A 26,228-nucleotide genomic window follows, 5' to 3' on the forward strand; every position below is an offset into this window, starting at 1 on the left:
TGCAGTTGAAATTTTAACTTTATTATTTTCCTATTACAAAAGCAACGCATATTCATTACATAATAAAAGGAAGGGAGCTCAAAAGATATAAAGGAGTCTATGTGTTTTTTCTTTTTTTGTTTTTTTAAAGGAGTCTGTTTTAAAATTCCCTATTATTCTATTCCAGGGAAAACTATTAACATTTTGCCATATTTCATTCATCAGTCTTTTCCTATGTATTTTTGAACATAGCTCAAATATTACTGTATATAAAGACTTGTATTCAGCTTTTTCAATATAAATTACATTAAAGTTATTTTTATGTCAATAAAAATTATCTTTGTAAACATAATTTTAATGGCAAATAACATTCCATCATATAGACATACTGTAATTTATTTAAACACTCTCCTAAAATCAAATATTTAGTTAGGAGAAAGAGTTAGTAGGTCAAAGCATATAAACATTGCACAGGTCACTGTGGCCTAGAAAGGCTGTTTGTTTGGTTGGGTTTTTTTTTGGAACAGAGTCTGGTACTGTTGCCCAGCCTGGAGTGCAGGGGTGCAATCCCGGCTCACTGCAACCTCTGCCCCCTGGGTTCAAGCAATTCTGCCCCAACCTCCTGAGTAGCTGAGTTTACAGGCATGGCCCACCATGCTCGGCTAATTCTTGTATTTTTAGTAGAGACAGGGTTTCACCTTATTGGCCAGGCTGGTCTCGAACTCCTGACCTCAAGTGATCCACCTGCCTCGGCCTCCCAAAGTGCTGGGATTACAGGCGTGAGCCACTGCGCCCGGCCTCAAAGGCTGGGAGGGAATGCAGTGACTCTGCGGGTGAGGGGTGGTATCAAGGCCGGCAGCAAGACAGAGAAGGCTCACAGGTCCTGGCCTAGCCGCTCCAGCTCGTTGAGGAGGAAGTCCATATCAGCACAGGTCAGTGCAGAGTTGGCCACAACCACACGGAAGAAGTTGCCCCGGGTCCCGTGGGGCTGGTAGCCAATCATCATGGAGCCCTCCTTCACCATGCGCTCCTTGAGCATGGGGGCCACCTGTGGGAGGGTAGAGAGAGATTCCAGCTGCAGCCTGGGTCGGCTGACAGGTAGGCTAGCTTCTTGTCCTGCCAGGCTTCCAGAGGTGCTTTTCCTTCCCACCCAGCCACCTTCTGGGGGTAGCACACATTGCTCAGACCTTGACCTTGGCCTCAGTTTACCTTTTCTGTCATATCTAACCTGCTTGGCCTTCTCTATCTTCTGCTTTTCTCCCCATTTCTCCTATCTCCAAGAAATCTGTCCTGTGGGACATTTTCTGCCAAATCTTGACTTTCTCTTGATTCCTAACACTGCTTTAGTCTAACTTCAAGCCTTGGTCATCTAAGCCTTAGTCAACATCTTCTTCTCCCCTCTCTTAATTCCTGTAATATTTTTGATAATACTAATCTGTGCCCTGTGATCTAGCAAGTAATTTACAACACTGCCTTGAACACATTGCTTCCAAGTAGGTAACTCTTGTCTTATAATAACAACTCCATAAGGGCAAGAACATTTGTCCTTTCAGATTATCTGCAGCACCTAGTACCACTCTATCTTTAGGGACCAGGATATAACACAGCTCCTCGCCTCCAGATGACACTTCTAGACTGGCCTTCTCGGGTTGCTCTGTCCCCAGCACGGGTAATAAGGCTCTTCCATGATCTTTCTGCCTCATATCTGTCCTGGGCCTGAGTTCCCAGCCCAATTGCCAGCACAAGGCTCTGTGTACTACACACTGGTAACTTCTCTGACTTCTCCTGTAACACCCCTCGCTGCTTCTTACTTCCCAGAAACATACCTTCCTCCCCATCCCCACCCCTACCGAAAAGAGAGTGTCCACGCCTCAGAGCAAGACCAGCAAGGGGACCTGCCATGCCACTCCCAGCCAACAGGGGGCAGAAGCGCATCAGCTGCATCAGCTCTCTAACGGGTAAGGAGAGCAGCGCAGCACGCCTACCTTCGACAGCCTTTCGTGGTAATCTGGACTCTCCTGCTTCCCTCGCAGGCTGGGGGGTACGAACCAGAAACACACATTGACAAACTCAGGCTGACAGGAATGAGAAAGAGGAAGGTGTGAGCTGAGGAAGGGGGACCGTTTTCCCTCTCCCTGCCCTTTTCCCTCCACTAGGGCTTTAGTTGGGGCTTGGGGGCTGCAAAAGAGCTAGGCTGGGGCAGGGGCCACAAAAGAGAAGGGGGTCCTACCTCCATGACTAGCTCAAACCCTTCCCGCTTCTTCATTTCCTCCACCAGGTACCTGTGAACAGAGATTGAGAAACCACAGGCGAGGAGGAAAAGCAGAGATCGAGACAGAAGAGGCCCACGTAGAATGAGCCAGAGAGAAACCGAGAGAAAAGTAATCCCGGGAGCAGGAAAGAGGGAGGGGCATGGACCCAGGAGAGAGGAACAGGGACGACCCCCCACCTCCACCCGCCTACCGGGCAAGGACAAAGGCCTGGCCGACGCGCCGCTCCAGCCCTTGATCGCCCTGTGCCTTCCACATGAGCCACAGCTTCAGACAGTCCACACGGCGGCCACACTGCACCACCTTGTCTCCCGTGTCCAGAGCCACATCGTAGAACTTGTCCTGCTGGAAAAGGTAGCTGGCCTGGGACCCATGGCAGCGCTTGAGCAGGTTCTGTGTGGGGGTGAGGAGACTGTCAGACCCTACCCTCTCCACCGAGGCTTTCCTCCAGGGCTGCACTGTGGGGGTCTTAGCTCAGGATACCCTTTTCTTTCCCTGGAGCCAGGCGGCACTGCTGGGACGGCTGCCTGCTGGCTCCAACCCCTTTCTTTGGGTTTCCTCCCAATACCCAGGGTTCTTCCCAAACTCTGATGGCAACCTCAAGCTAGAAACTCCAGGATACCTCTGACTCCAACTTCAAGCTGGAAACTTTTCCCTTTTAAGAGAGGACCCTGGGGGAGTGAAGGAGCCTAATACAGGTTAGGGTGGTAGCTGAGATGCAGCTTCAGAAGGGATGGTAAGGAGAATAGAGAAAGGCCTGAACTTTATCTAAGGTGGGATAGAGAAGGCAGAGCTCCAGAGAGAGGTGGGGCCGGAGCAGGGGCAGGGGCAGACCCACCGAGGTATCCTGGAGAAGAAGTGCAGAGCATTGCAGGCCTGCTGCGAGGAGCTTGTGGGGATTCCAGGCCACAGAGTCAGCCCTGGATGGGGTGGAGCAAAGGCACGTCAGTGGCTCCTCCTCCAGCTGCCCAACCAGAGCCCTTCCTCCTTTTCCAGGTCCCCAGTAAAGGGGCTTTGGTCTCACCCTCACCCCAGCATCAGGAAGAATTGCCATGTCTGACCTCCCAGCTCCAATCAATCCTCTCTCCAGTCCCCCTCCCCTCAGCCTCCTACCCCAGCCATGTTAAACTCCCTAGTCCATGATGATTCTCTGGACCAATGGTTTGAAGGGCGGGATTTGGGAAGAAGGGGACTGTATGCACCTCTGGATCCCATCCAGGAGATGCCTGTGTGTCTGTGACAGCAGGACGCTCCCACCCCAGGCAGCCTGTGGAGCAGGAGGAACAACGTGGGCCTTGGCCTTGGCTCAGCCCACCCCACCGCACCCCCAAGCCGAAGTCCCACTCACATCCACATGCAGCCATAGCCCATGACGCTGGCACACATCAGCAATTGCCTCCAGGGGGTCAAAGGCCCCTAGCACAGTGGTGCCAGAGGTGGCACTGACCAGGAACGGCACAGCACCCTGTTGCCAAAATGTAGAGGGAGAAAGATGTAAAGTCATCTCAAAAGCTACTCAGAGCCTGGTGCTGGGCCCAGCTCTAAGCTCTTTGCATGCCTAAAATGGCCCATTTCAACCTCACAACAATGTGTTACTGTCCTTTTTAATGTGCAGCCAGGGACACTGAGATTCAAAGATCCAAGCAGAAGCTGCAGAGATGGAATTTGAACCTAGGTTTCTATTTCCAAAGCTCATACTCTCAAAAAACTTGAATGTTTTACTGGAAGATCCAATGCCACTGAAAAAAATTTGAGTCAGGCATAGTGGCTCACACCTATAATCTCGGCACTTCAGGAGGCCAAGGCAGGATTGCCTGAGGCCAGGAGTTCAAGACCAGCCTGGGCAAAATAGCAAGACCCCACCTCTAAAAAAAAATTTTTTTTTAATTAGCCAAGTGTAGTGGGCATGCCTGTAGTCCCAGCTACTCAGGAGGTTGAGATGGGAGGATTGCTTGAGCCCAGGAGTTTGAGTTTGCAATGAGCTATGATTCTGCCACTGCACTCCAGCCTGCGCAACAGAATGAATGCCTGCCTCAAAAAATATAAACAAATAGGCCAGGCACGGTGGCTCACACCTGTAATCCCAGCACTTTGGGAAGCCAAGGCAGGTGGATCACTTGAGGCCAGGAGTTCAAGACCAGCCTGGCCAACAAGGCAAAACCCCGTCTCTACTAAAAAATACAAAAATTAGCTGGATGTGGTGGTGCACACCTGTAATCCCAGCTACTTGGGAGGCGGAAGCCGAGGCAGAGGCATGAGAATCCCTTGAACCCGGGAGGCAGAGGTTGCACTGAGCCAAGATCACACCATTGTACTCCAGCCTGGGCAAAAGAGCAAGATTCTGTCTCAAAAGTAAATAAATAGGCTGGGCGCGGTGGCTCACACCTGTAATCCCAGCACTTTGGGAGGCCGAGGCAAGTGGATCACGAGATCAGGAGTTCAAGACCAGCCTGGCCAAGATGGTGAAACCCCGTCTCTACTAAAACTACAAAAATTAGCCAGGCGCAGTGGCAGGCACCTGTAATCCCAAATACTCAGGAGGCTGAGGCAGGAGAATCACTTGAACCTGGGCAGCAAAGGTTGCAGTGAGCCGAGATTGTGCCACTGCACTCCAGCCTGGGTGACAAAGTGAGACTCTGTCTCTAAATAAATAAATAAATTTGAATAGTACAAAAGTTTATGCAGAAATTGAATTAGTAATTTTTAAAACTACTACAGCTGGATGTGGTAGCTCATGCCTGTAATCCCAGCACTTTGGGAGGCCAAGGCAGGAGAATTGTTTGGGCCTAGGAGTTCAAGACCAGCCTGGGCAACCTAGTGAGACCTCGCCTCTACAAAAGAAAAAAAAACATAGGCTGGGCGTGGTGGCTTACGCCTGGAATCCCAGCACTTTGGGAGGCCGAGGTGGGCAGATCACCTGAGGTCCAGAGTTCGAGACTAGCCTGACCAACATGGAAAAACCCCGTCTCTACTAAAAATACAAAATTAGCCGGGCATGGTGGCACATGCCTGTAATCCCAGCTACTCTGGAGGTGGAGGCAGGAGAATGGCTTGAACCCGGGAGGCAGAGGTTGCTGTGAGCCGAGATCACGCCATTGCACTTCAGCCTGGGCAACAAGAGCAAAACTCCGTCTCAAAAAAAAAAAAAAGAAAAAAAAATAAGTGTATAGGGGTGCACTCCTATAGTCCCAGCTACCTGGGAGGCTGAGGTGGGAGGATCACTTAAGCCTGGGAGATCAAGGCTGCAGTGAACCATGATTGCACCACTGCTCTACAGCCTGGTCAATAGAGTGAGTCCCTGTCTCCAAAAACAAAAAAAAAAATCTACCACAGTGAGAGTCTGAGGCAGGAGGATCACTTGAGCCCAGGTGGTCAAGGCTGCAGTGAGCCCTGATCGTGCCACTGCACTCCAGCCTCAGCAACAGAGCAAGACCCTGTCTCAATTTTTTTTAAGTTAAAAAGAAAAGAAAAGCCCAGGCAGAGATGGCTTTGCTGATGAATTCTATCAAACATTTAATGAAAAATTGGTAACAGTTCACAAACTCTTCCAAAAGACAGAATATACAAAAATCAATTGTATCTCTACACACATTAGCAATGAACAATCTAAAAATGAAATTAAGAAAATTTCATTTACAAAAACACCAAAAAGAATAAAATACTTAAGAATCTATTTAACAAAAGAAGTATAAAGCATATACTCTGAAAACTACAAAACACTGTGGAAATTAAAGACCTAAATAAATGGAAAGATGTTTCATGTTGATGAATAAACACAATTCCTATCAAAATCCCAGTTACCCTCTTTGCAGAAATGGACAAGCTGATCTTAAATTCATATGGAAATTCAAGAAACCCAGACTAGCCAAAAACAATCTTGAAGAAAAGAACAAAGTTGGAGGACTCACACATCCTGATTTTAAAACATACTACAAAGCTACAGCTGAATCAAGACAATGTAGTCTACAGGATAGACATGTAGATCAGTGGAACAGAACTGAGAACCCAGAAATAACCCTCACATTTACAGTCAACTGATTTACAACAAGGATGCCAAGACAATTTATTGAAGAAAGAATTGTCTTTTCAACAAATGATGTTGGAACAACTGGATATCCACATGCAAACAATGCAGTTTGAATGCCTTTCTCAGATCACACCCTCAAATTAATTCATATTGGATCACAGGCCTAAATCCCAGGGCTAAAACTATAAAACTCTTAGAAGAAAATATAGGAGTAAATCTTTGTGAGCTTGGATTAGGTTAAATATAACACCAAAAGCAGAAGCAACCTAAGAAAAAATAGATAAATTGGACTTCAAAATTTAAAACCTTTGTACTTCAAAGGACATCATCAAAAAAGTGAAAAGTCCAATAGCAAAGACATGGAATCAACCTAGGTACCCACCAACAGTGGATTAGATTTTTTTAAATGTGGCATATACAAACCATGAAGTATTATGCAGCCATAAAAAAGAATGAAATCATGTCCTTTGCAGCAACATGGATGCAGCTGGAGGCCAGTATCCTAAGTGAGTTAACACAGAAACAGAAAACCAAATACCACATGTTCTCGTAAGTGGGAGCTAAATACTGAGTCCACATGGACAGAAAGATGGGAACAAAAGACAGTGGGGACTATAAGAAGCGGGAGGGAGGGGAGAAAAGGTTGAAACATACCTATTGGGTACTATGCTCACTACCTGGGTGATGGGTTCAATCGTGCCCCAAACCTCAGAATCACAAAATATACCCTTATAACAAACCTGCACATGTACTTACTGAATCTAAAATAAAAGTTTCAAAAAAGTGAAAAGAGAACCTAGAGAATGGGAAGAACATATCTGAAAATCATATATCTGATAAGGGACTTGCATCTAGAATATATGAAGAACTCTTACAACTCAGTAATAAAAAGACAACGTAATTTTTTTAATGGGCAAAGGATCTGACTAGACATTTTTTCAATAAAGATATATAAATTGTTAATAAGCACATGAAAAGATGCTCAACCATCACTAATCATTAGGGAAATGCAAATCAAAACTACAATGAGTTACCATCTCACACCCATTAGGATAACTACTATCAAAGTAACAGAAAATGAGGGGATGCGGTGGCTCATGCCTGTAATCCCAGTACTGTTAAGAGGCTGAGGTGGGAGGATGGCTTGAGCCTAGGAGTTTGAGACCAGCCTGGGCAACACAGCGAAATGGAATTTTGGTAGAGATGTGTCTCTACCAAAAATAATTTTTTAAATTGGCCAAGTGTGGCAGCGTGCGCCTGTGGTCCTAGCTCCTTGGGAGGCTGAGGTGGGAGAATCATTTGAGCCCAGGAGGTCGAGGCTGCAGTGACCATGATCGCACCACTGCACTCCAGCCTGGGTGACAGAGCAAGACTCTGTCTCAAAAAAAACAAAACAAAACAGAAAATAACAAGCGTTGGCCAGGCGCGGTGGCTCACGCCTGTAATCCCAGCACTTTGGGAGGCCGAGGCAGGCAGATCACAAGGTCGGGAGATCGAGACCATCCTGGCTAACACAGTGAAACCCCGTCTCTACTAAAAATACAAAAAAAAATTAGCTTGGCGTGGGGGCGGGAGCCTGTAGTCCCAGCTACTCAGGAGGCTGAGGCAGGAGAACGGCGTGAACCTGGGAGGCGGAGCTTGCAGTGAGCTGAGATCACGCCACTGCACTCCACCCTGGGTGACAGAGCGAGACTCCATCTCAAAAAAAAAAAAAAAAAGAAGAAGAAAATAACAAGCGTTGACAAGGATGTGAATAAATTAGAACCCTTGTGCACTGCAGGAATGTAAACTGATACAGCCACTATAGAAAACAGTATGGCAGTTCCTCAAAAAAATTCAATAGAATTACCATATACTCCAGCAATTCCACTTCTGAGTATACACCCAAAATACTGAAAGCAGGGTCTCAAAGAGATTCCAAACAGCAACCCAAACAGATAAATGGATAAGCAAAATATGGCATATATGTACAATGAAATATTATTCAGCCTTAAAAAGGAAGAAAATTCTCACATGCTACAACGTGGATGAACCTTGAAGACATTCTGCTAAGTGAAATAACCCAATCGAAAAAGACAAATACCACCGGGTGCTGTGGCTCATGCCTGTAATCCTAGCACTTTGGGAGGCCGAGGCAGGCAGATCACAAGGTCAGAAGTTTGATATCAGCCTGGCCAACATGGTGAAACCCCGTCTCTGCTAAAAATACAAAAAATTAGCTGGGCATGGTGGTACACACCTGTAACCCCAGCTACTTGGGAGGCTGAGGCAGGAGAATTGCTTGAACCCAGGAGGTGGAGGCGGCGGTGAGCCGAGATTGCGCCATTGTACTCCAGCCTGGGCTACAAGAGCGAAACTCAATCTCCAGAAAAAAAAAAAAGAAGAAAGAAAAGAAAAGACAAAGACAAATACCGTGTGATTCCACTTATATAAGTACTTAGAGTAGTCAAAGTCATGGAGACAGAAAGTAGAATGGTGGCTGCTAGGGGCTGGAAGAGGGGTAATGAGTTGTTGTTTGATGGGTATGGAGTTTCAGTTTTATAAAATGAAAAAAGTTCTGCTGGGTGCGGTGGTTCATGACTGTAATCCCAGCACTTTGAGAGACCAAGGTGGGCGGATCACTTAAGACCAGGAGTTCAAGACCAGCCTGGCCAAGATGGCAAAACCCCATCTCTACTAAAAATACAACAACTAGCCAGGTTTGGTGGCGGGGGGCCTGTAATCCCAGCTACTCAGGAGGCTGAGGCACGAGAATCGCTTGAACCCAGAAGGCAGAGGCTGCAGTGAGCTAAGACTGTGCCACTGCCCTCTAGCCTGGGGGACAGAGTGATACTCTGTCTCAAAAAAAAAAACAAAACAAAAAAACAAGATGAAAAAAGTTCTGGAGACTGGTTGCAAAACAATGTGAATGTATTTAACACTACTGAACCGTACATGTAAAAATGGTTAAGATGGTAAATTTTATGTTACACACACAAAAAAACAAGTAGAACTGGCAGCAGATTCTCAACAGAGACCCTACTGGCATGTTGGGTGAGTCAGTTCTTGTTCATGTAGAGCTATCCCTGCTTATTACAAAAATGTTTAGGATCCCTGTTTCCCTCTCAATAAACACAGTAATGCCCTCTGGCTAGTGTCACAAAACAAAGCAAAATAAAACAGTTCCACACACTTCAAATGCCCACTTGATGACTAGGAGAGTGGGGGTGGATGGCAGCACCAGCCCCAAGCAAGTATCCATGGATGAGGAAGGCTACAGGTGGGGTGGAAACAGTCCAGGCAAAGGGGGGAAGCTGCTCCAGCTCCATATCTTCAATTCCAGAAATATCCCATGGCCTCTGCACACACACACAATCTTCTTGTCTACCCAAAGGGGCACCACCTAGTTCATTTCTTTTCTCCTTTCCAGTCTCAGCTCAACCATCCCTTCTGAGGGAAGCCTTCCCTGACTCCTTCACCTCCTGATTAGGTCAATTCTCCTGTATTCTATGCTCAAAGAGCACAATGTACCTCACCTTCATAGCACATATGCAGTATTTTTACATATATTTATGAATGTCAGTCTTCCTTACTGGAATAAAAGTTCTATGAAAAACAAAATGGGTGAAGGATCTGAATAGACATTTTTCCAAAGAAGATACACAAATGGCCAATAAGTACATGACAAGATGCTCAGTATCATTAGTCATCAGGGAAAATCAAATCAAAACACAATGAGATCCCACTTCACACCCACTAAGTGGTATAATCAAAAAAAGATATGACAAGTGCTGGTGAGTATGTAGAGCAACTGGAACCCTCATACACTGCTGGTGGGATTGTAAACTGGTGCAGCCACTTTGGAAAACAGCCTGGCAGTTTCTCAAAAGGTTAGATACAGAGTTACCATATGACCCAGCAATTCCACTCCTAGGTATATAACCAAGATAAATGAAAATGTATTTTCACACGAAAATCTGTAAACAAATGTTCATAGCAGCATTATTCATAAGAGCTCCAAAGTGGAAACAACCCAAATGTCCATCAACTGATGAACGGATAAATAAATATGGTATACCCATTTAATGGAATATTATTTGGCCATAAAAGAAGTGAAGTGCTTCTACACTTCATTCACGCTACAGGTTGGATGAACCTTGAAGACATTATGCTATGTAAAAGAAGCTCATCACAAAAGGCATGCATAATATGATTCCAGAATTCAGAACAGGCAAATCTATACAGACACTAAGTAGATTACTGGTTGCCTAGAACTGGGAGCTTTGGGAGAATTACAGAGGGATGGCTAAAGGGTATGGGGTTTCTTTAGGGGGCGATAAAAATGTTCTAATACTGATTGTGATGATGTTTGCACAACTCTGCAAATATGCTAAACCACTAAATAGTACCCTTTAAGTGGGTGAATTATATGTTAGGTGAATTATATGTTATGTGAATTATATATCAATAAAACTATTACCAAAAAAGTTTCTATAATAAAAAGAGAAATATCACTATTCTAATTGCTGCCCTTACTGCTACTCAGAGGTAACATCCATATATCAATAATATATCCTGTTCCAAATAACAAAAATGGGCTCATAATGTCCGTTCTATATGGCAATTTGCAATAAATATTTAATATATACAGTGGAGATACTTTCATGTTAGTATATATATTCTCACCTATTCTTTTAAATGGCTACCCAGTACTCTAATAATAGTAATAAATAATAATAACAACAATACCAGTAGCTTGTATTTATACAGTGCATCTATGTGCCAGGAACTATTCTAAGTGCTTTACATATACTAATTCATTCAATCCTTACAATAACCCTATGTGGCAAATTCTATATTCTGTCCATTTTACAGAGGAAGGAACTAAGACACATAGATATACCATAATTTATTTTGTCTACTAATGGACATTTAAATTTTGTTTTAAACATTTATGGCCAGGCATGGTGGCTCACGCCTATAATCCCAGCACTTTGGGAGGCCGAGGCAGGTGGATTGTTTGAGGTCAGGCGTTCAAGACCAGCCTGGCCGACATGGTGAAACCCCATCTCTACTAAAAATACAAAAATTAGCCAGGCGTGTTGACGCACGCCTGTAATCCCAGCTACTCAGGAGGCTGAGGCATGAGAATCATTCGAACCCAGGAGGTGGAAGTTGCAGTGAGCCGAGATCGTGCCATTGCACTTCAGCCTGGGTGACACAACGAGACTCTGTCTCAAAAAAGAAAAAAAAAAAATGGCCGGGTGCAGTGGCTCATGCCTGTAATCCCAGCACTTTGGGAGGCTGAGGCGGGCGGATTGCCTGAGGTCAGGAGTTTGACACCAGCCTGACCAACATGCAGAAATGCCATCTCTGCTAAAAATACAAAATTAGCCAGGCCTGGTGGCACATGCCTATAATCCCAGCTACTTGGGAGGCTAAGGCAGAGGAATCACTTGAACCTGGGAGGTGGGGGTTGCAGTGAGTTGAGATCGCGCCATTGCACTCCTGCCTGGGCAACAGGAGTGAAACTCCATCTCAGAAAAAAAAAAAAAAAAATTTACATTTATATTTATTTATTTATTATTATCATTTTTGAGATCACACCACTACACTCCAGCCTGGGTGACTGAGTGAGACTCTGTCTCAAAAACTATTAAAAAATAAAAATAAATAAAATTGTATAGATGGTGCCAAAATGCCCTCCAAGGTGGCTGTAGCAGTTACATACCCCTCGAAGTAGAGGAGAGTGCTAATGTCCCCTCATCCCCACTACTCACAGCCTTCACCAGTGCCTCTCCCCTCCTCAGCCTCTCCCTGCGCAGACCCTCGCAGCCCACAGGAACCTTCTACACTACAGGGCAGGCCCCCAGCACCCTCCCTGTGGTGCTGCCTGGGACTCGCTCCTTCACTCAGTCCTGCCTCTCAGAATCCAATCCGGCGTAGGTGTCTGGGCAGAGCCCCAGAAAGCAATGTAGTGTCCTCACCCCCAGGCTCTCCACGGTCACTTCAGCCCACAGGGGAGATGGGCATGGAGATGAGAGGGATGAAGGGTGCCTTGAGCAAGGAGAGCCCAAATAACCCTCGAAGACGGTTGGAGGCTATATCACCCCAGTGAGCCTCACTCACTCACCTCAGCCTCGGCCATACCAATCTGCCTCTCCAGATCCTCGGGGACCATTTTCCCTCTGAAAAAGAAAATGCAGAGGGTAGAGCAGGGACAGGTTCTCTGTTGAAGGCAGGGTAAGGTGGGGTTAGCAATGCAGAGACGACAGTGCTAGTTTTTCCCTCAGGGGGTGAAACAGATCTCAGGGCAGAGGTGGGAGACGCTGGCAGGCTCTGGTAGACAGGAACAGCAATTCTACTGAATAGCGAGGGGAGAGAGGTCCACCAGCGGTAAGGGTCTGATGCCAGAGCTTTCTGGCGACAGGAAGGTACGCTGTGCAAAGCTAGGTCACAGCCATGTGGGCAGAAGGACCTTCACCTCTCATCAGCCTTGACCACTCGGACACTGTCAGTGCCAAGTCCCAGAAACGCAGCTCCCTTCTGGATGGAGTAGTGACACTGCAGGGGAAGGCAGAGGGCAAGTTAGCACAACTTGATGGGGGAGGGGAGAGAAGGTAAAAGTCAAGTGTGAGCTCCAACAAATGGGATCCTGTAGACCAGGGCTTCTCAAATGTTAGCGTGCATACGAATCGCCTGGGTGTCTGGTTAAAATGAAATGCAGGTTCAGGTCCACTAGGTCTGGGGTCTGGGGTGGAGCCCGAGATTCTGCATTTGTTTTTTGTTGTTTTTTTTTTTTGTGGAGACAGAGTCTCCCTCTGTCGCCCAGGCTGGAGTGCAGTGGTGTCATCTCGGCTCACTGCAACTTCCGCCTCCCAGGCTCAAGAAATTCTCATGCCTCAGCCTCCTAAGCAGCTGGGACTACAGGCGCCCACCACCATGCCTGGCTAATTTTTTGTATTTTAGTAAAGAAGGGGTTTCACTATGTTTCCCAGGGTGGTATCAAACTCCTGAGCTCAGGCAATCCACCCACCTCAGCCTCTCAAAGTGCTGGGATTACAGGCGTGAGTTACCGCACCCGGCCAGATTCTGCATTTCTAACAAGCCCCAGGTCATACCAATGCTGCTGGTCCACAGACCACACTCTTGAGTAGGAAGACTATGGACTGTGTCCACTGCACTCACGGCCCCTTCTCTGCCCCCAAACAGAAGGCAATGTGAACAGGAGCAGTTACTTGGCCTCCTTGATTGGAAGGAAGCACATCTGCCCGGGGGCAGGCTGGCCTTGGAGGAAGTGGGGAGAGCAGGGAGAAGGCCTGGAAGGTCTCTACTTAGCTGGCTGGAGATTAGAATCAGGAGCCCAGGGTTGGGCCCGTGCCTCTTCCCCACCTCCTTCGATGTGAATAGGGCCAGGGGCGGCAGTGTGCGGAGGCCCCTCTGCTTGCAATCCGGGTAGCGCTGATAGCGGGCCAGATTTATAGCGTACATGTTGGAGATGGAGCCACCTGTCACAGGGAGGGGGCGGTGGCAAGAGGAAGGAGCAGTGGGTCAAGACTGGAGCTTGCCTCCCTTCCCTTTCTACCAGAAGAGCTCATCAAAGAAGCAGGTATGACTGGCTCCCAGGCCACAATTCTCGGGATCATGCCATCCCAGAATGGATCCAGGATCAGCAGATCCTCTTGACCACACCCCTCCACACCTGGGGCTGCCCACAAGAGACAGCCCCCGTCCGGAGACAGCAGGAACTAGACCACTGACCCCAGGGAATGGTGACAAACAAGAGCATGAGGGGACCAGGCAGCCGCCTCCCTGGCCTGGCCTGGGTCCAGCTGGAGAGGAATCAAAGAGGAATCATCCCTCCCTGCCAGATACTTAAGAGCAAGAGAACGGTGGGGGAGGAGGAACTCATAAAAACGGCAAAGAAAGGTCCCCCTCCTTCTCACAAACCAGGGCAGAAGATTCCGTCCCCAGAGCTCCAGCCCACCAGGGCCCGCAGTTTCCTCAGCACCTCCTCTTCCATGAGCACAAACACGGGGGCAATTTCATATGTGTACCTGCCAGGAGAGAGAACGACAGGAAAGGAGAGATGGGGAGGGACTGCCCAGACAGGCCCTTAAACTGCACAGGAGTCAGAAAAAGGAGGCGATGAAGAGTGAGCAAAGCAACAGTCCAAGGAGAAGAACAAGTTGGTGACAGAACCAGGGAAGCAAGAAAGAGAAAACGGGTCAGGAGGCCTGAGAAAGTTTGGAGAAAGTGGGTCCAAAGGATATGAGGAAAAACTCTCTGCCGACAGGGATTCCCAGAAGCAGTAGAGAGAGGGCAGAACCATTCTCCTCCCCTACCCCTCAGGCACCTCTCTAGCAAACCTAAATTCTTTGTGGGATGGTAGAGGGGCCTTGGGATTCTCACTGGCTGGTGTTGAGGCTCTCAGTGATAATGCGCCCGGCCAGAGCATGGGGGTCCAACCCGGAGAAGAGCTGGTTGAAGAACCGAGGGTGACCTGGAGAAGGACAGTAAGCCAGGGAGCTCAGAGCAGAGCTCAGGGCAAACTCCCAAGTCTCCTCCTCACAGAAGCCAGGGCCCACCAGTCTTGACACTGTAGCGAATCACAGCCCGACACCGCTCCAGGATCTGCTCCTGCGACTCGCCCTGGCTCCGCAGCTCCAAATCCAGCAGCTGCTTCAGCTCCTTAGGCTCCTTCCACTCACAGACCTAGGAAGAGAGCCGGGGATGCTGGGGGCCTGGGATGCCTGTGGACTGGCTGTCAAACCACACCTCCACAGACACGAGACACGGCCAACCTGCACTAAAAACAACTTCGGGATATTTCCAAAGCAAAACTCTGAAAATGAACAAGAGTAGTGAACACAATAAGACCCAGAATGTAAATCCCTGAGGTACCCAGGGGGACAGGGATGAATTCTGGGGAGAAACCTTATCAAAGGAGGAAAGTTCTGAGCCAGATTTGGAAAGAGAAAGAGAAGGCTTGGGCCGGGCGTGGTGGCTCATGCCTGTAACCTCACACTTTGGGAGGCCGAGGCAGGCAGATTATCTGAGGTCAGGAGTTTGAGACCAGCCTGGCTAACATGGTGAAACCCCGTCTCTACTAAAAATACAAAAATTAGCCGGGCGTGGTGGCACATGCCTATAATCCCAGCTACTCGGGAGGCTGAGGCAGGAGAACTGCTTGAGCCCGCGAGACGGAGGTTGCAGTGAGCCGAGATTGTGCCACTGCACTCCAGCCTGGCCAACAGAGCGAGACTCTGTCAAGAAAGAAAGGAAGAAAGGAAAAAAGGAAGGAAGAAAGAAGGAAGGAAGGAGGGAGGGGGGAAGAAAGAAAAGAAAAGAAAGGAAAAAAGAGAAAAGAAAAGAAAGAAAGCTTGATGGGAAGGAGGAGGAGGAAAGGACTCACCTTCTGGGAGACACTGGTTCCTTTCTGAATGGCCTCATCCACAACAACCCCAAACACGGCCCGGAGCAAGGCTTCCACAGCCACTGGGTCCCCAGCAAGGGAGGGGAGTGCTTCTGAGTCAGCCATCAGGATCTGTGGCAGAGCAGAGTCATTCCCTACTCAGCCTGTCAACCCTTCCCGGACCTACCCAGCAGGAGCCTCCTCTCCCAAACGGGCCTGAGGCCCAAGCCCTGCAGCTCAGTCTCGGCCTCCAGTGCACAGACAAGGGCAAGTGAGAGTGCCCAGGGAGAAAGCCAGTGGGAACAGGTGGGAGAGAAAAGGCAGTCAGTGCTGAGCAGGTGGACTCTAGTGGCCATTTCCACCTAAGGCAGAGACAAGCTTACCTCTCTGCTCAGGAGAGCTGGAGGCAGGGTGTACAGGTAACTCCTCAGAACAGTAGGACCAAGATGGCAGAGGAAGTGGGGTGAAAACAGCAGTCACATGGCCATGACATAATTCTCATGACCTTTGCCCTAAAGAGAACTTTGACAGATGTGAGATAGGGACAGCAGGGTGAGGCGAAGCTCCCTGAATAATCATTAGCTGACAGAAGATGGGAAATGAGATGAAAGGCAAAACCCGTGCTGCATTAACCCCAGGGTGGCGAGAACCAGAGGGCCAGCGCAGAAGAGGGGACCCGAACTATGCATCCTAGGGCCCAGCACGGGGGTGTCTGGAGGGCAGACAAGGGTCTGAGAAACTGCCACAGGTGACCCTGGAGACCAAGGGGGAGGGAGTCTCACTTTTAGATGGAGTCTCGCTCTGTTACCCAGGCTGGAGTGCAGTGGCACAATCTCGGCTCACTGCAACTTCTGCCTCCTAGGTTCAAGCGATTCTCCTGCCTCAGCCTCCCGAGTAGCTGGGACTACAGGCGTGTGCCACCACACCAGACTAATTTTTGTATTTTTAGTAGAGACAGGGTTTAGCCATGTTGGTCAGGCTGGTCGCGAACTCCTGACCTCAGGTGATCCACCCGCCTCAGCCTCCCATAGTGCTGGGATTACAGGCGTGAGCCACCACGCCGGCTGACATAAAATCCTTTAGGCAAGCCTCACAGGCCAACCTCTTTTGCATCCCAACCCCCAGTCTTTTCAGAACTGCCCTGCTTTCTAAAGCCCTCTCCTGGAGCAGGAAGGAAAGGGGTTATATTGAGGAAGCATTTGCTAAACAAGCGCGATCCTGTGCCTTCCGGGCTCGGAGTCTTGTTTGTAGTGAGCACCAACTGTGTTCGCCACATGGTGCTGAGGACTGAGAACGCCCCCTCACCCCACTGGGAGGACACAGACACATGTGCAACAGTTAAAGACCAGGGCATGGCTGGATGCCAATCCTAGGTCTCCTCAGAATTCAGGAAAGAAGGAGATGGATGGATGCTGAAGGCTGAGAAAGACCTGCAGTGGGACTGCAGCTGAATCCTAAAAGAGGGCAGGAGAAATGAGATGGGTGACTGGGAGGAAGAGAGGCATTCAGGGGTAAGAAGAGGAAAGCCGTGAGCTTACAGCAGGAATGAACAGGGCCTGTCCTGAGGTCAGTGGCAACACTGGGCCGGCGGGAGCATGGGAGTGAAGACAGGGTGGGCAGAGCTTTGTGAGCACATAAGGAGTCATGAGTGCCAGCCAGGCCAAGGAATCGACATTTTATCCTGCAGAAAATGGGAAGTCACTGAAAGATTGTGTGGCAAGGAATAATGTAGTGCAATGGATGCTCTCAGAAGACCAATTTATAGCAGTAGGATGCAGAAGAATTAACAGGCTCTTGCAGTAAATAAGGCAAGAGGCGATCCACACTTGAATAAGAGTGATGTTGGTAGGAAAAGACAGAGAGAACAATCTGCAGGCATGCTCATTCCCTGGATTGTGCTGAATTCAAAACTTACGGGAGCTACGCTGCAGGAGAAGGAAGACTCAAAGATGACCCTGGGATTTCAAGCCTGGGAGACTAGAAAAATAATGGCACCCCTCAAAGAAACAGGGATGCAGAAAGGGGAAACTGGATAGAAATAAAGTGGTTATTGCTTGAAAATACTCATCTGAGTGGAGGTCTTCTGGGACTACAGATACTCCTATGGGAGGGGGTCAGGCCCACAGCTCTGATGAGATGCTAGAATGGAAAGCAGGTTTGAGAGTCAGGGTATAGCTGAAGGCCTGTGATGGGCTCCTTTCCCTAAAGAAGAGAACATTCGGAGAGATGGATGGGAGGAGGGAGCAAACACCAAGGCCTGGGGGACCCCCCCAAATGACAGGGCAAGAAGATCAAGAAAATCTGGAAAGGGAGCAACCATCCTCAAAATGGGATGGTCTAATATAATCCACTGCCAACAGTCACTAGACCTCACACCACAGTCATGCACCACGTAACGACATTTCAGTCAACAAGGTTGCAGTGAGCTGAGATCACACCACTGCACTCCAGCCTGGGCAACAGAGTGAGACTCTGTCTCAAAAAATAAATAAATATTTAAAAATAAAGTGTATAATTAAGTGGTTTTTTCATAAATTCACAAAGTTGTTGCAACCATCATCAGTATCTAACACCAGAACATTTTCATCACCCAAAAAAAAACCTCAGTAGCAGTCATTTCCCATTCTCCCCTTCCCCGACCCCTGGCAACTACTAATCTACTTTGTTTCTATAGATTTGTCTAGTCTGGCCATTTCATGTAAAAGGGGTCATACAGGCCGGGCGCGGTGGCTCACGTCTGTAATCCCAGCACTTTGGGAGGCCGAGGCGGGCGGATCACGAGGTCAGGAGATCGAGACCATCCTGGCTAACACAGTGAAACCTCGTCTCTACTAAAAATACAAAAAATTAGCCGGGTGTGGTGGCGGGCGCCTGTAGTCCCAGCTACTCTGGAGGCTGAGGCAGGAGAATGGCGTGAACCTGGGAGGCAGAGCTTGCAGTGAGCAGAGATCGCGCCACTGCACCCTAGCCTAGGCGACAGAGCGAGACTCCATCTCAAAAAAAAAAAAAAAGAAAAAAAGAAAATACTGAAAAAGAAGGAAAAAGACTTCAAAATATTCATTTGTGGCTATTTCTGGGTGTTGTTATTATGGATGATTTTTAAGTTTCTTATTTATACACATTTATATTTTTATAACTTTATACAATCATTTCACATTGCTTATGGAATTAAAATAAAGGTTATTTTCAAACAATATAAAAATTGTCCACGTGCGGTGGCTCACACCTGTAATCCCAGCACTTTGGGATGCTGAGGTGGGTGGATCACCTGAGGTCAGGGATTTGAGACCAGCCTGGCCAACATGGCGAAACCCCATTTCTACTAAAAATACGATTAGCCGGGCGTGGTGGTGGGTGCCTGTAATCCCAGCTACTCAGGAGGCTGAGGCAGGATCCACCTGAACCTGTGCGGCGGAGGTTGCAGTGAGCCAAGATGGTACCACTGCACTCCAGCCTGGGCGACAGAGTGGGACTCCATTTCAAAAATATATATATATACATGGAGAAATTAAGGGGGTACAAGAATTCTAAAATATACAAATCATCAGGCTCAAGGGATGTCCCTTGCACATCATGTGGTTTCCCAAATCCTCAATCCACTGTTATCAAAGGTCTAATGGAAGGCAAAGGGAGCCACACAGTGCTCATCTCTATTACGCAACCCCTCAACCCCCACTGGCTCTCAGGGAAGGGAATGGGTTCAGTTTGTTCAGCAAATATTGACTGAGTGTTGTCTACTTCTGAGCGACTGGCTGGCATTACCCTCGGTGCTGCAACTGCCCTGTGGGCTCCATCTAACCAGCTGGCAAGAGAGACCTGCATGTAAAATAAAGGGAAATTGCCACAAGAGGGAGTTGAGAGGTCACCATGGAAAGGCAGGAAAGTTCAACTGGCCCAAGACAGGCTTCAAGGACAAAATACTAACGCTCTCCTTAAGGCAATAGAGAGCTGGTGCAGGAAAAGACTCAGCAGGAGTCATTGCAATGCTATTTGAATAAGTGATGGAGTGGGCCTAAGGGAAGAGGGAGTTAAGGAAGGTCACAGGAGGAGGCCTGCCTGGGGACAAACGGATCTAGAAAATTGTCTCCTGAAGCGCTCTCAGCCAGGTTTATGGTTAGAAAGCTAAAGTACTCTGTGCTATCTCCCAATCAACAAACCCCACTGGCTCCACACCCACATTAATAAAGGTACAAACTCTCCTGTGTATACAATTTTTTCTCTGCTTCTAGACTGTACTTTCCTGGGTGGAGAGAACTAAGTCTTTTCCTTCATTAAGTAAACTAATAGAAAACAGGGACCCCTCAAATGTTAGTTTCCATCTTCTTGATTGTCCTCTCCCCTCCCCCAGGGACTTGCACAGAGGCATTACATAAACATTTGTTAAATCAATCAATGATTTACAGGTACTGGAAAAAATGCTGCATTCTACTTACATTTGATTTGCATCAACCAAGAATCTGTAGTAATGATAATAGATTTGCAAAGGGTGTTTTTCCTTCTCATTTATTATCTCGTTTGACCTTCACAATAGTACTAGAAATTAGCCTAAATAGGTATTTATTCATTCTTGTTTTCAAGATGAGGATTCTTAGCTGAAAGAAGGTGAACTAATTGTCCAAAATTACAAAGGTGACATGGGAACAAGCCTGGATCGCTGACTTTCTGACTTTAGGCTACCTCTTTCACTGCATCACTGGTCCATGTGGCATTTCTCACTATTTCTCACCATTGACAAAAATTAACTGCAGCTAAGATAAAGACAGAAACTGAAAATATACAACCATAAGAATACCAGAAGGAGGGGGTGGGCACCGTGTCTCAAGCCTGTAATCCCAGCACTTGGGAGGCCGAGGCAGGTGGATCACCTGAGGTCACCTGAGGTCAAGAGTTCAAGACCAGCCTGACCAACATGGTGAAACCCCGTCACTACTAAAAATACAAAAATTAGCTGGGTGTGGTGGCGCATGCCTGTAATCCCAGCTACTTGGGAGGCTGAGGCAGGAGAATCGCTTGAACCCGGGAGGCAGAGGTTGCAGTGAGCCAAGATCGCGCCATTGCATTCCAGCCTGGGCAGCAAGAGTGAAATTCCACCTCAAAAAAAAAAAAAAAGAATACCAGAAGGGGCTGGGAGTAGTGGCTCACGCCTGTAATCCCAGCACTTTGGGAGGCCAAGGCGGGCGGATCATGAGGTCAGGAGATCGAGATCATCCTGGCTAACATGGTGAAACCCCATCTCTACTAAAAATACAAAAAATTAGCCGGGCATGGTGGTGGGCACCTGCAGTCCCAGCTACTCAGGAGGCTGAGGCAGGAGAACGGCGAGAACCCGGGAGGCGGAGCTTGCAGTGAGCCGAGATCACGCCACTGCACTCCAGCCTGGGTGACAGAGCGAGACTCCAACTCAAAAAAAAAATACATATATATATATATATATATATATTATTTTAGAGAATAGATTTTGCTGTATCACCCAGGCTGAAGTACAGTAGCACAATCATGTCTTACTGCAGCTTCGAACTCTTGGGCTCAAACAATTCTCCCACCTCAGCCTCCCGAGTAGCTAGGACTACAGGCACATGCCAGCACGCCGGGTTAATTTTTTAATTTTTTGTAAACAGGGTCTCACTATGTTGCCCAGGCTGGTCTTAAACTCTTGGCTTCAAGCAATCCTCCCACCTCAGCCTCCCAAAGCACTGGGATTACAGGTGTGAGCCACCTCGCCTGGCCAAAATATAATGTTTTTATTGTGAATTGGATTATTTATTCTATGGTATTTTCGTGTTGGTTATATTCTTATATTTTATTTATATAATTTTTGTTTGTTAATCTGACATCTGGTCATGTTGCTGAACTCCATAGTTTTGATACATTGTCAATCGTTTCTCTTTGTAAGATGAATATATATGAAATCAAGAAGGCTTTAGGGTGGCCAGGAGCTCTCCTAAAATATTAGTTTTAATAGTAAACAACCCTGGCTTGTTCCTATCAAAGACAGAAATGTTTCAAATATTTTCCCATAAAGCATGACTTTTGTCTCAAAAGCTGAAAGATAAGTGAAAAACAAAGAGAAAATATTTTAAATGCAGATGACAAAGAACAGTTATTATCCATAACACAGACAGGATTTCTACCATCAATAAGAAATATACAAATGATCTACCTTTTTTTAATGGGCAAAGGATATGAACAGACAGTTTACAAAAACAATTAAAATGGTCAAAGAGCAATAAAATAGTCCCACCTATTTGGAAGGCTGAAGTGGGAGGATCACTTGAGCTCACGAGTTGGAAACCAGCCTAAGGCAACAAAGCGTGGAGACCCATCTATTTATTTATTTATTTATTTTTTGAGACATTGTTTCGCTCTTGTTGCCCAGGCTGGAGTGCAATGGCACAATATCGGCTCACCGCAACCTCCGCCTCGCGGGTTCAAGTGATTCTCCTGCCTCAGCCTCCTGGTAGCTGGGATTACAGGCACGCAACACCAAGCCCAGCTAATTTTTTTGTATTTTTAGTAGAGATGGGGTTTCTCCATGTTGGCCCGGCTGGTCTCAAACTCCTGGCCTCAGATGATCCGCCCACCTCGGCCTCCCAAAGTTCTGGGATTACAGGCCTGAGCCACCGTGCCTGTCCAGAGACCCATCTCTTGAAAAAAAAAAAAAGGCAATAAGAGAATATTAACTTCACTATTAATGACATGAAAATGAAAACAAATACTATTTTTCACCTATTAAACTAGTAACTGTATAAAAAATTCATAGCATACACTAAACATTGCCAACGTTGTAGGAATAGGGAACATTCACACACGGTTCTGAGTAAGCATGGGAGTTGTTACAAACTTTTACAATTCATTTTCACAGAATCTATTAAAATTTACATATCCGGCCAGGCATGGTGGCTCAATCCTGTAATCCTAGCACTCTAGGACGCCGAGGCCAATGGATAGCTTGAACCTAGGAATTTGAGACCAGCCTGGGCAACATGGCAAAACCCTGTCTCTACAAAAAAAAAAAAAAAAAAAAAAAAACTACAAAATTAGCCCGGCACTGTTGCCCACGTCTGTATTCCCAACTGCTTGGGAGGCTAAGATGGGAGGATTCCTTGAGCCCAGGAGGTTGAGGCTGCAGTGTGCCCTGATTGCACCACTGCACTCCAGCCTGGGCGACAGACCAAGACCCTATCTTTAAACAGAATGAAAATAGGGCCGGGTGTGGTGGCTCACACCTGTAATCCCAGCACTTTGGGAGGCCAAGGTGGGTAGATCACCTGAGGTCAGGAGTTCAAGACCAGCCTGACCAACATGGTGAAACTCCATCTCTACTAAAAAATACAAAAAAATTAGCCGGGCTGGCGGCGGGCGCCTGTAATCCCAGCTACTCGGGAGGCTAAGCCAGGAGAATCGCTCGAACCTGGGAGGCGGAGGTTGCAGTGAGCCAAGATGGTGCCATTGCACTCTAGCCTGGGTGACAGAGTGAGACTCCATCTCAAAAAAAAAAAAAAAAAAATTAAATTTAAATAAAAGCACATATCCTATCTATAAATCCTTATAAATGCAAAAGGTAACTTTTTTTTCTTTTTTGAGACACAGTTTCACTCTTGTTGCCCAGGCTGGAGTGCAAAGGCACGACTCTCGCCTCACAACAACTCCCGCCTTCTGGGTTCAAGCGATTCTCGTGACTCAGCCTCTCGAGTAGCTGGGATTACAAGCATGTGCCACCACGCTTGGCTAATTTTGTATTTTTAGAAGAGACGCGGTTTCTCCATGTTGGTCAGGCTGGTCGCCAACTCCCGACCTCAGATGATCCGCCCGCCTCGGCCTCCCAACGTGCTGAGATTACAGGTGTGAGCCACCCTGCCCGCAGCAAAAAGATAACTATTTAAGGATGTTCATTATTGTATTATTTATAAAGCAAAAAAATCTGAAACCTAAATGTTCATCAAGATGGGACAAGGCACACACATAAACTGGAATACTGTGCAACAGTTTTTTAAATGTTAGCTGACTTAGATGTCTAAAATACACTGTATGGCGCATTACAGGTGCTCAATAAATACTGAATGAAAAGATTTTTGTATGAACACAGAAAAAAGCCTAAAAGCATATATACCAAACTGGTAAGAATGATTCCCTTCAGGAGCATGGGACAAGTAGAGGGGGAGAATAACCATTTTGTGTCTTTTATAAACTTTTGCGTTGTGTCGATTTGTAAAATAAGTAGGAGCTAATTTTCAAAAAAGATTTAAAAGACTTATTTCTGGTGATGTTTCTTTATCTCTCTCTCTTTCTCCATTTTGTCTCTATTTTAGAATGATCCTAAAACACAAAAAAACGTACTTTCAATGGCCCAAATCATGGAGTGGCTCAGGGAAATGAAATGTCTACCAAAAAAAAAAAAAAAAAAAAAAAGTTGAGAATCCTTGTCTTTTTTTCATCATAAAGTTTTTCTTTCTTTTGGTATCACCATTACTTCTAAAGTCACGACATAATATCACCTACAGCAGAAATGAGGACTTAAGTGGAATTGACATCTCCTTCCATCAAGCGCATTTGCAGTCCATGTTTAGCAGGACCTCTCTCTAATGGCTAAGGCTACGCAGAAGAATTTGAAGATAGTCTGGTTTCCATTTTCCTAATGCAGCCTGGCCCAAGAGCCAGGTCTCCCCTAAGACTAGTCTACTGTGGGAGTAAGGGTCTTTTCCACGTGTGGAGGCTAGTGTTTGATGCTGGACGGCCTGGAATAAAGAGGGAAGGGGAGAAGGTAACCAGACTGGGCCTCGGGATTCGCAGACGATGGCTGGGGCTTTGACTTCTGCAGGTAGGTGAGCAGTGTGGCCTCGGGCTACTCAAGGAACGCCTCTGCGACAACACTCCTTTTCAGACTGTGGTTGAGCGCACAAGAGTGTGCAAAGAAAAGTTAACGCCTCTCCCAGCTGACCCCAAAATCTGCTAATCTGGGCCTGATTGAAAAAATTCGGAGAAGAACCACCTCGGCCGAGTTACGTGAAAAGGCTGGGTACGAACTACTCTGGCTCTACTTGGGGCGCCGGCTCAGAGCGATGGGCAGGACGTCCGCGAGGAAGAAAGAGTGACGACGATTTTTCAAGGAGTCTGAACCAGCTCACCCAGCAAACCCTCCTCCCATCGAGCACCCTCCTCCCATCGAGCACCCAGCATACAATCACCGCAGGGCCGAGGCTCCTGCCCTCAGTCTCGATGGCGGCCGGAGCACGCCCCGGCCACAGCGCACGCGCGGGCCTCGGCGCTCCCTCCTCCAGGCCCTCGGCGCACGGCGCCGCCCACTCACCCAGCTGCACCTCTCCGTGCGTCCCCAACCTCACCCGCTCTGAGGCTGCCCCCGCTAGTCTAGCTGCCGAGCCCGGAAGTGGATGCGGCCGTTCGGCGGAGAGGACGAGGGGGAGGGGAAAGTGCTTCCGGGGAAACGGGCCGGGGTTGGTGTTTGTAAACTTGCCTCGGTCCCGGTGGGGGCAGCCGCGGCCGTGGGGTTGGCAGGGTGTGCTGGGGCCTGGAGGAGGCGCCGCGCGGCCGGGGAGCCAGCGGGAGGCCGCGCCTGGCAGGTAGGAGCACGCCCCAGAGAGCGCAGCGTCGTCCGTACAGACGGCAGCGCTTCAGTAGCTCGCAAGCCGTGGGGTGCCGCGCGGGAAGGGGGAGGGGAGGGGAGGAGGGGCGCGTGGCGAAGGGAGGGGGATCTCCAGGGGAGGGAGGAGAAAGGCCGTGCGCGCACACCGCCCTCTGTCCGCGCGTCCCGCCGCGTCCCCGGCCCAGGAGAGGGCTCTCGGAGGGGACGCGGGCGCGAGCACGCACCTCGCGCGCTTCTCGGCACTCTCCGGCTCTGCTCCCGGTTGGTGCAGCGGGTGCAGAGGCTGGCTGGCCGGAGCGAGGCGGGCGACACGCTGCGCCGGGCTTCGCCTGTCTGCCCTCCACCTCCGCAGCGAGTTTCCCTACCTTCGGGCGGACGCGGAGAACGCGCACGTGTGGGCACTGCCAGTCCCGTTTCTGCCTGCCACCGAAGCACCCAGCGATGGCCCTTGAGCTTTCCTCCACCTTAGTCTGGCCGCCTCTGTAAAGTGCGAGCTTTTCGGGCCGGCCCACTGGGCACAAAAGCCCCAAAGGGTCTCCGCCCCCTTCTTCCATTCCTGAGATGGCAAATCCAAGCAACTGCCCTTTTGGCAGAGTTCCTCCATAGGAGGCCCCAATTACTTTTGCTCCTGTTGGCTTCCCCTCCTTGCCCAGGAGACCAGTTCCTTCTATTGACCTAGAAAGAAAACTCTTCTTGACTCATGTCCTCGTTCTGAGCTTCACAGAGAGCGCCCAGCAAAAAAAAGTTCATATCGTACGTTGTAATGGCCTGAAGATGTTGCATTTAGCAGCTCCCCTCTTCCTTTCTGGTTTCAGGTTTCTGAAACAGATCGTGAGCTTCATCAAGAGAATTCAACTGGAAAACCAAGACTGGTAGACTCTGTTTTTCTTCAGACAATAGACAGGAGCCAGGCAGAGTCCAGGGATTCTTGGAACACCTATCTTTTCTTTGGAGGAC

The 26,228-nt window shown here is 48.0% G+C and overlaps 1 protein-coding gene across 10 annotated transcripts; it reads right to left on the bottom strand.

Moving 5' to 3' along the window:
• CSAD (cysteine sulfinic acid decarboxylase) lies at positions 1-26,212 on the bottom strand. 10 transcript variants are annotated; one of them, XM_054443207.2, is made up of 15 exons: positions 25,637-26,212; positions 15,671-15,802; positions 14,844-14,970; positions 14,668-14,758; positions 14,206-14,312; positions 13,648-13,763; positions 12,740-12,819; positions 12,389-12,443; positions 3,598-3,714; positions 3,452-3,516; positions 3,088-3,169; positions 2,443-2,642; positions 2,210-2,261; positions 1,965-2,054; positions 1-1,027 (listed from the first exon to the last, which is right to left on the bottom strand). In XM_054443207.2, exons 1-15 carry the CDS (start codon positions 25,823-25,825, stop codon positions 854-856), a joined length of 1,677 nt encoding a protein of 558 aa, XP_054299182.2. In that variant the 5' UTR covers positions 25,826-26,212; the 3' UTR covers positions 1-853. The 10 variants fall into 10 exon arrangements, with proteins under 10 accessions (XP_054299182.2, XP_054299181.1, XP_054299180.1 ...); XM_054443206.2 differs by lacking the exon at positions 25,637-26,212 and adding an exon at positions 25,143-25,332; XM_054443205.2 differs by lacking the exon at positions 25,637-26,212 and adding an exon at positions 24,978-25,088.
• Between the last annotated feature and the right edge of the window lie 16 nt (positions 26,213-26,228).

The sequence above is a fragment of the Pongo pygmaeus genome, chromosome 10 (assembly GCF_028885625.2).
Source record: "Pongo pygmaeus isolate AG05252 chromosome 10, NHGRI_mPonPyg2-v2.0_pri, whole genome shotgun sequence".
In the NCBI taxonomy this organism is placed as follows: domain Eukaryota; kingdom Metazoa; phylum Chordata; class Mammalia; order Primates; family Hominidae; genus Pongo; species Pongo pygmaeus.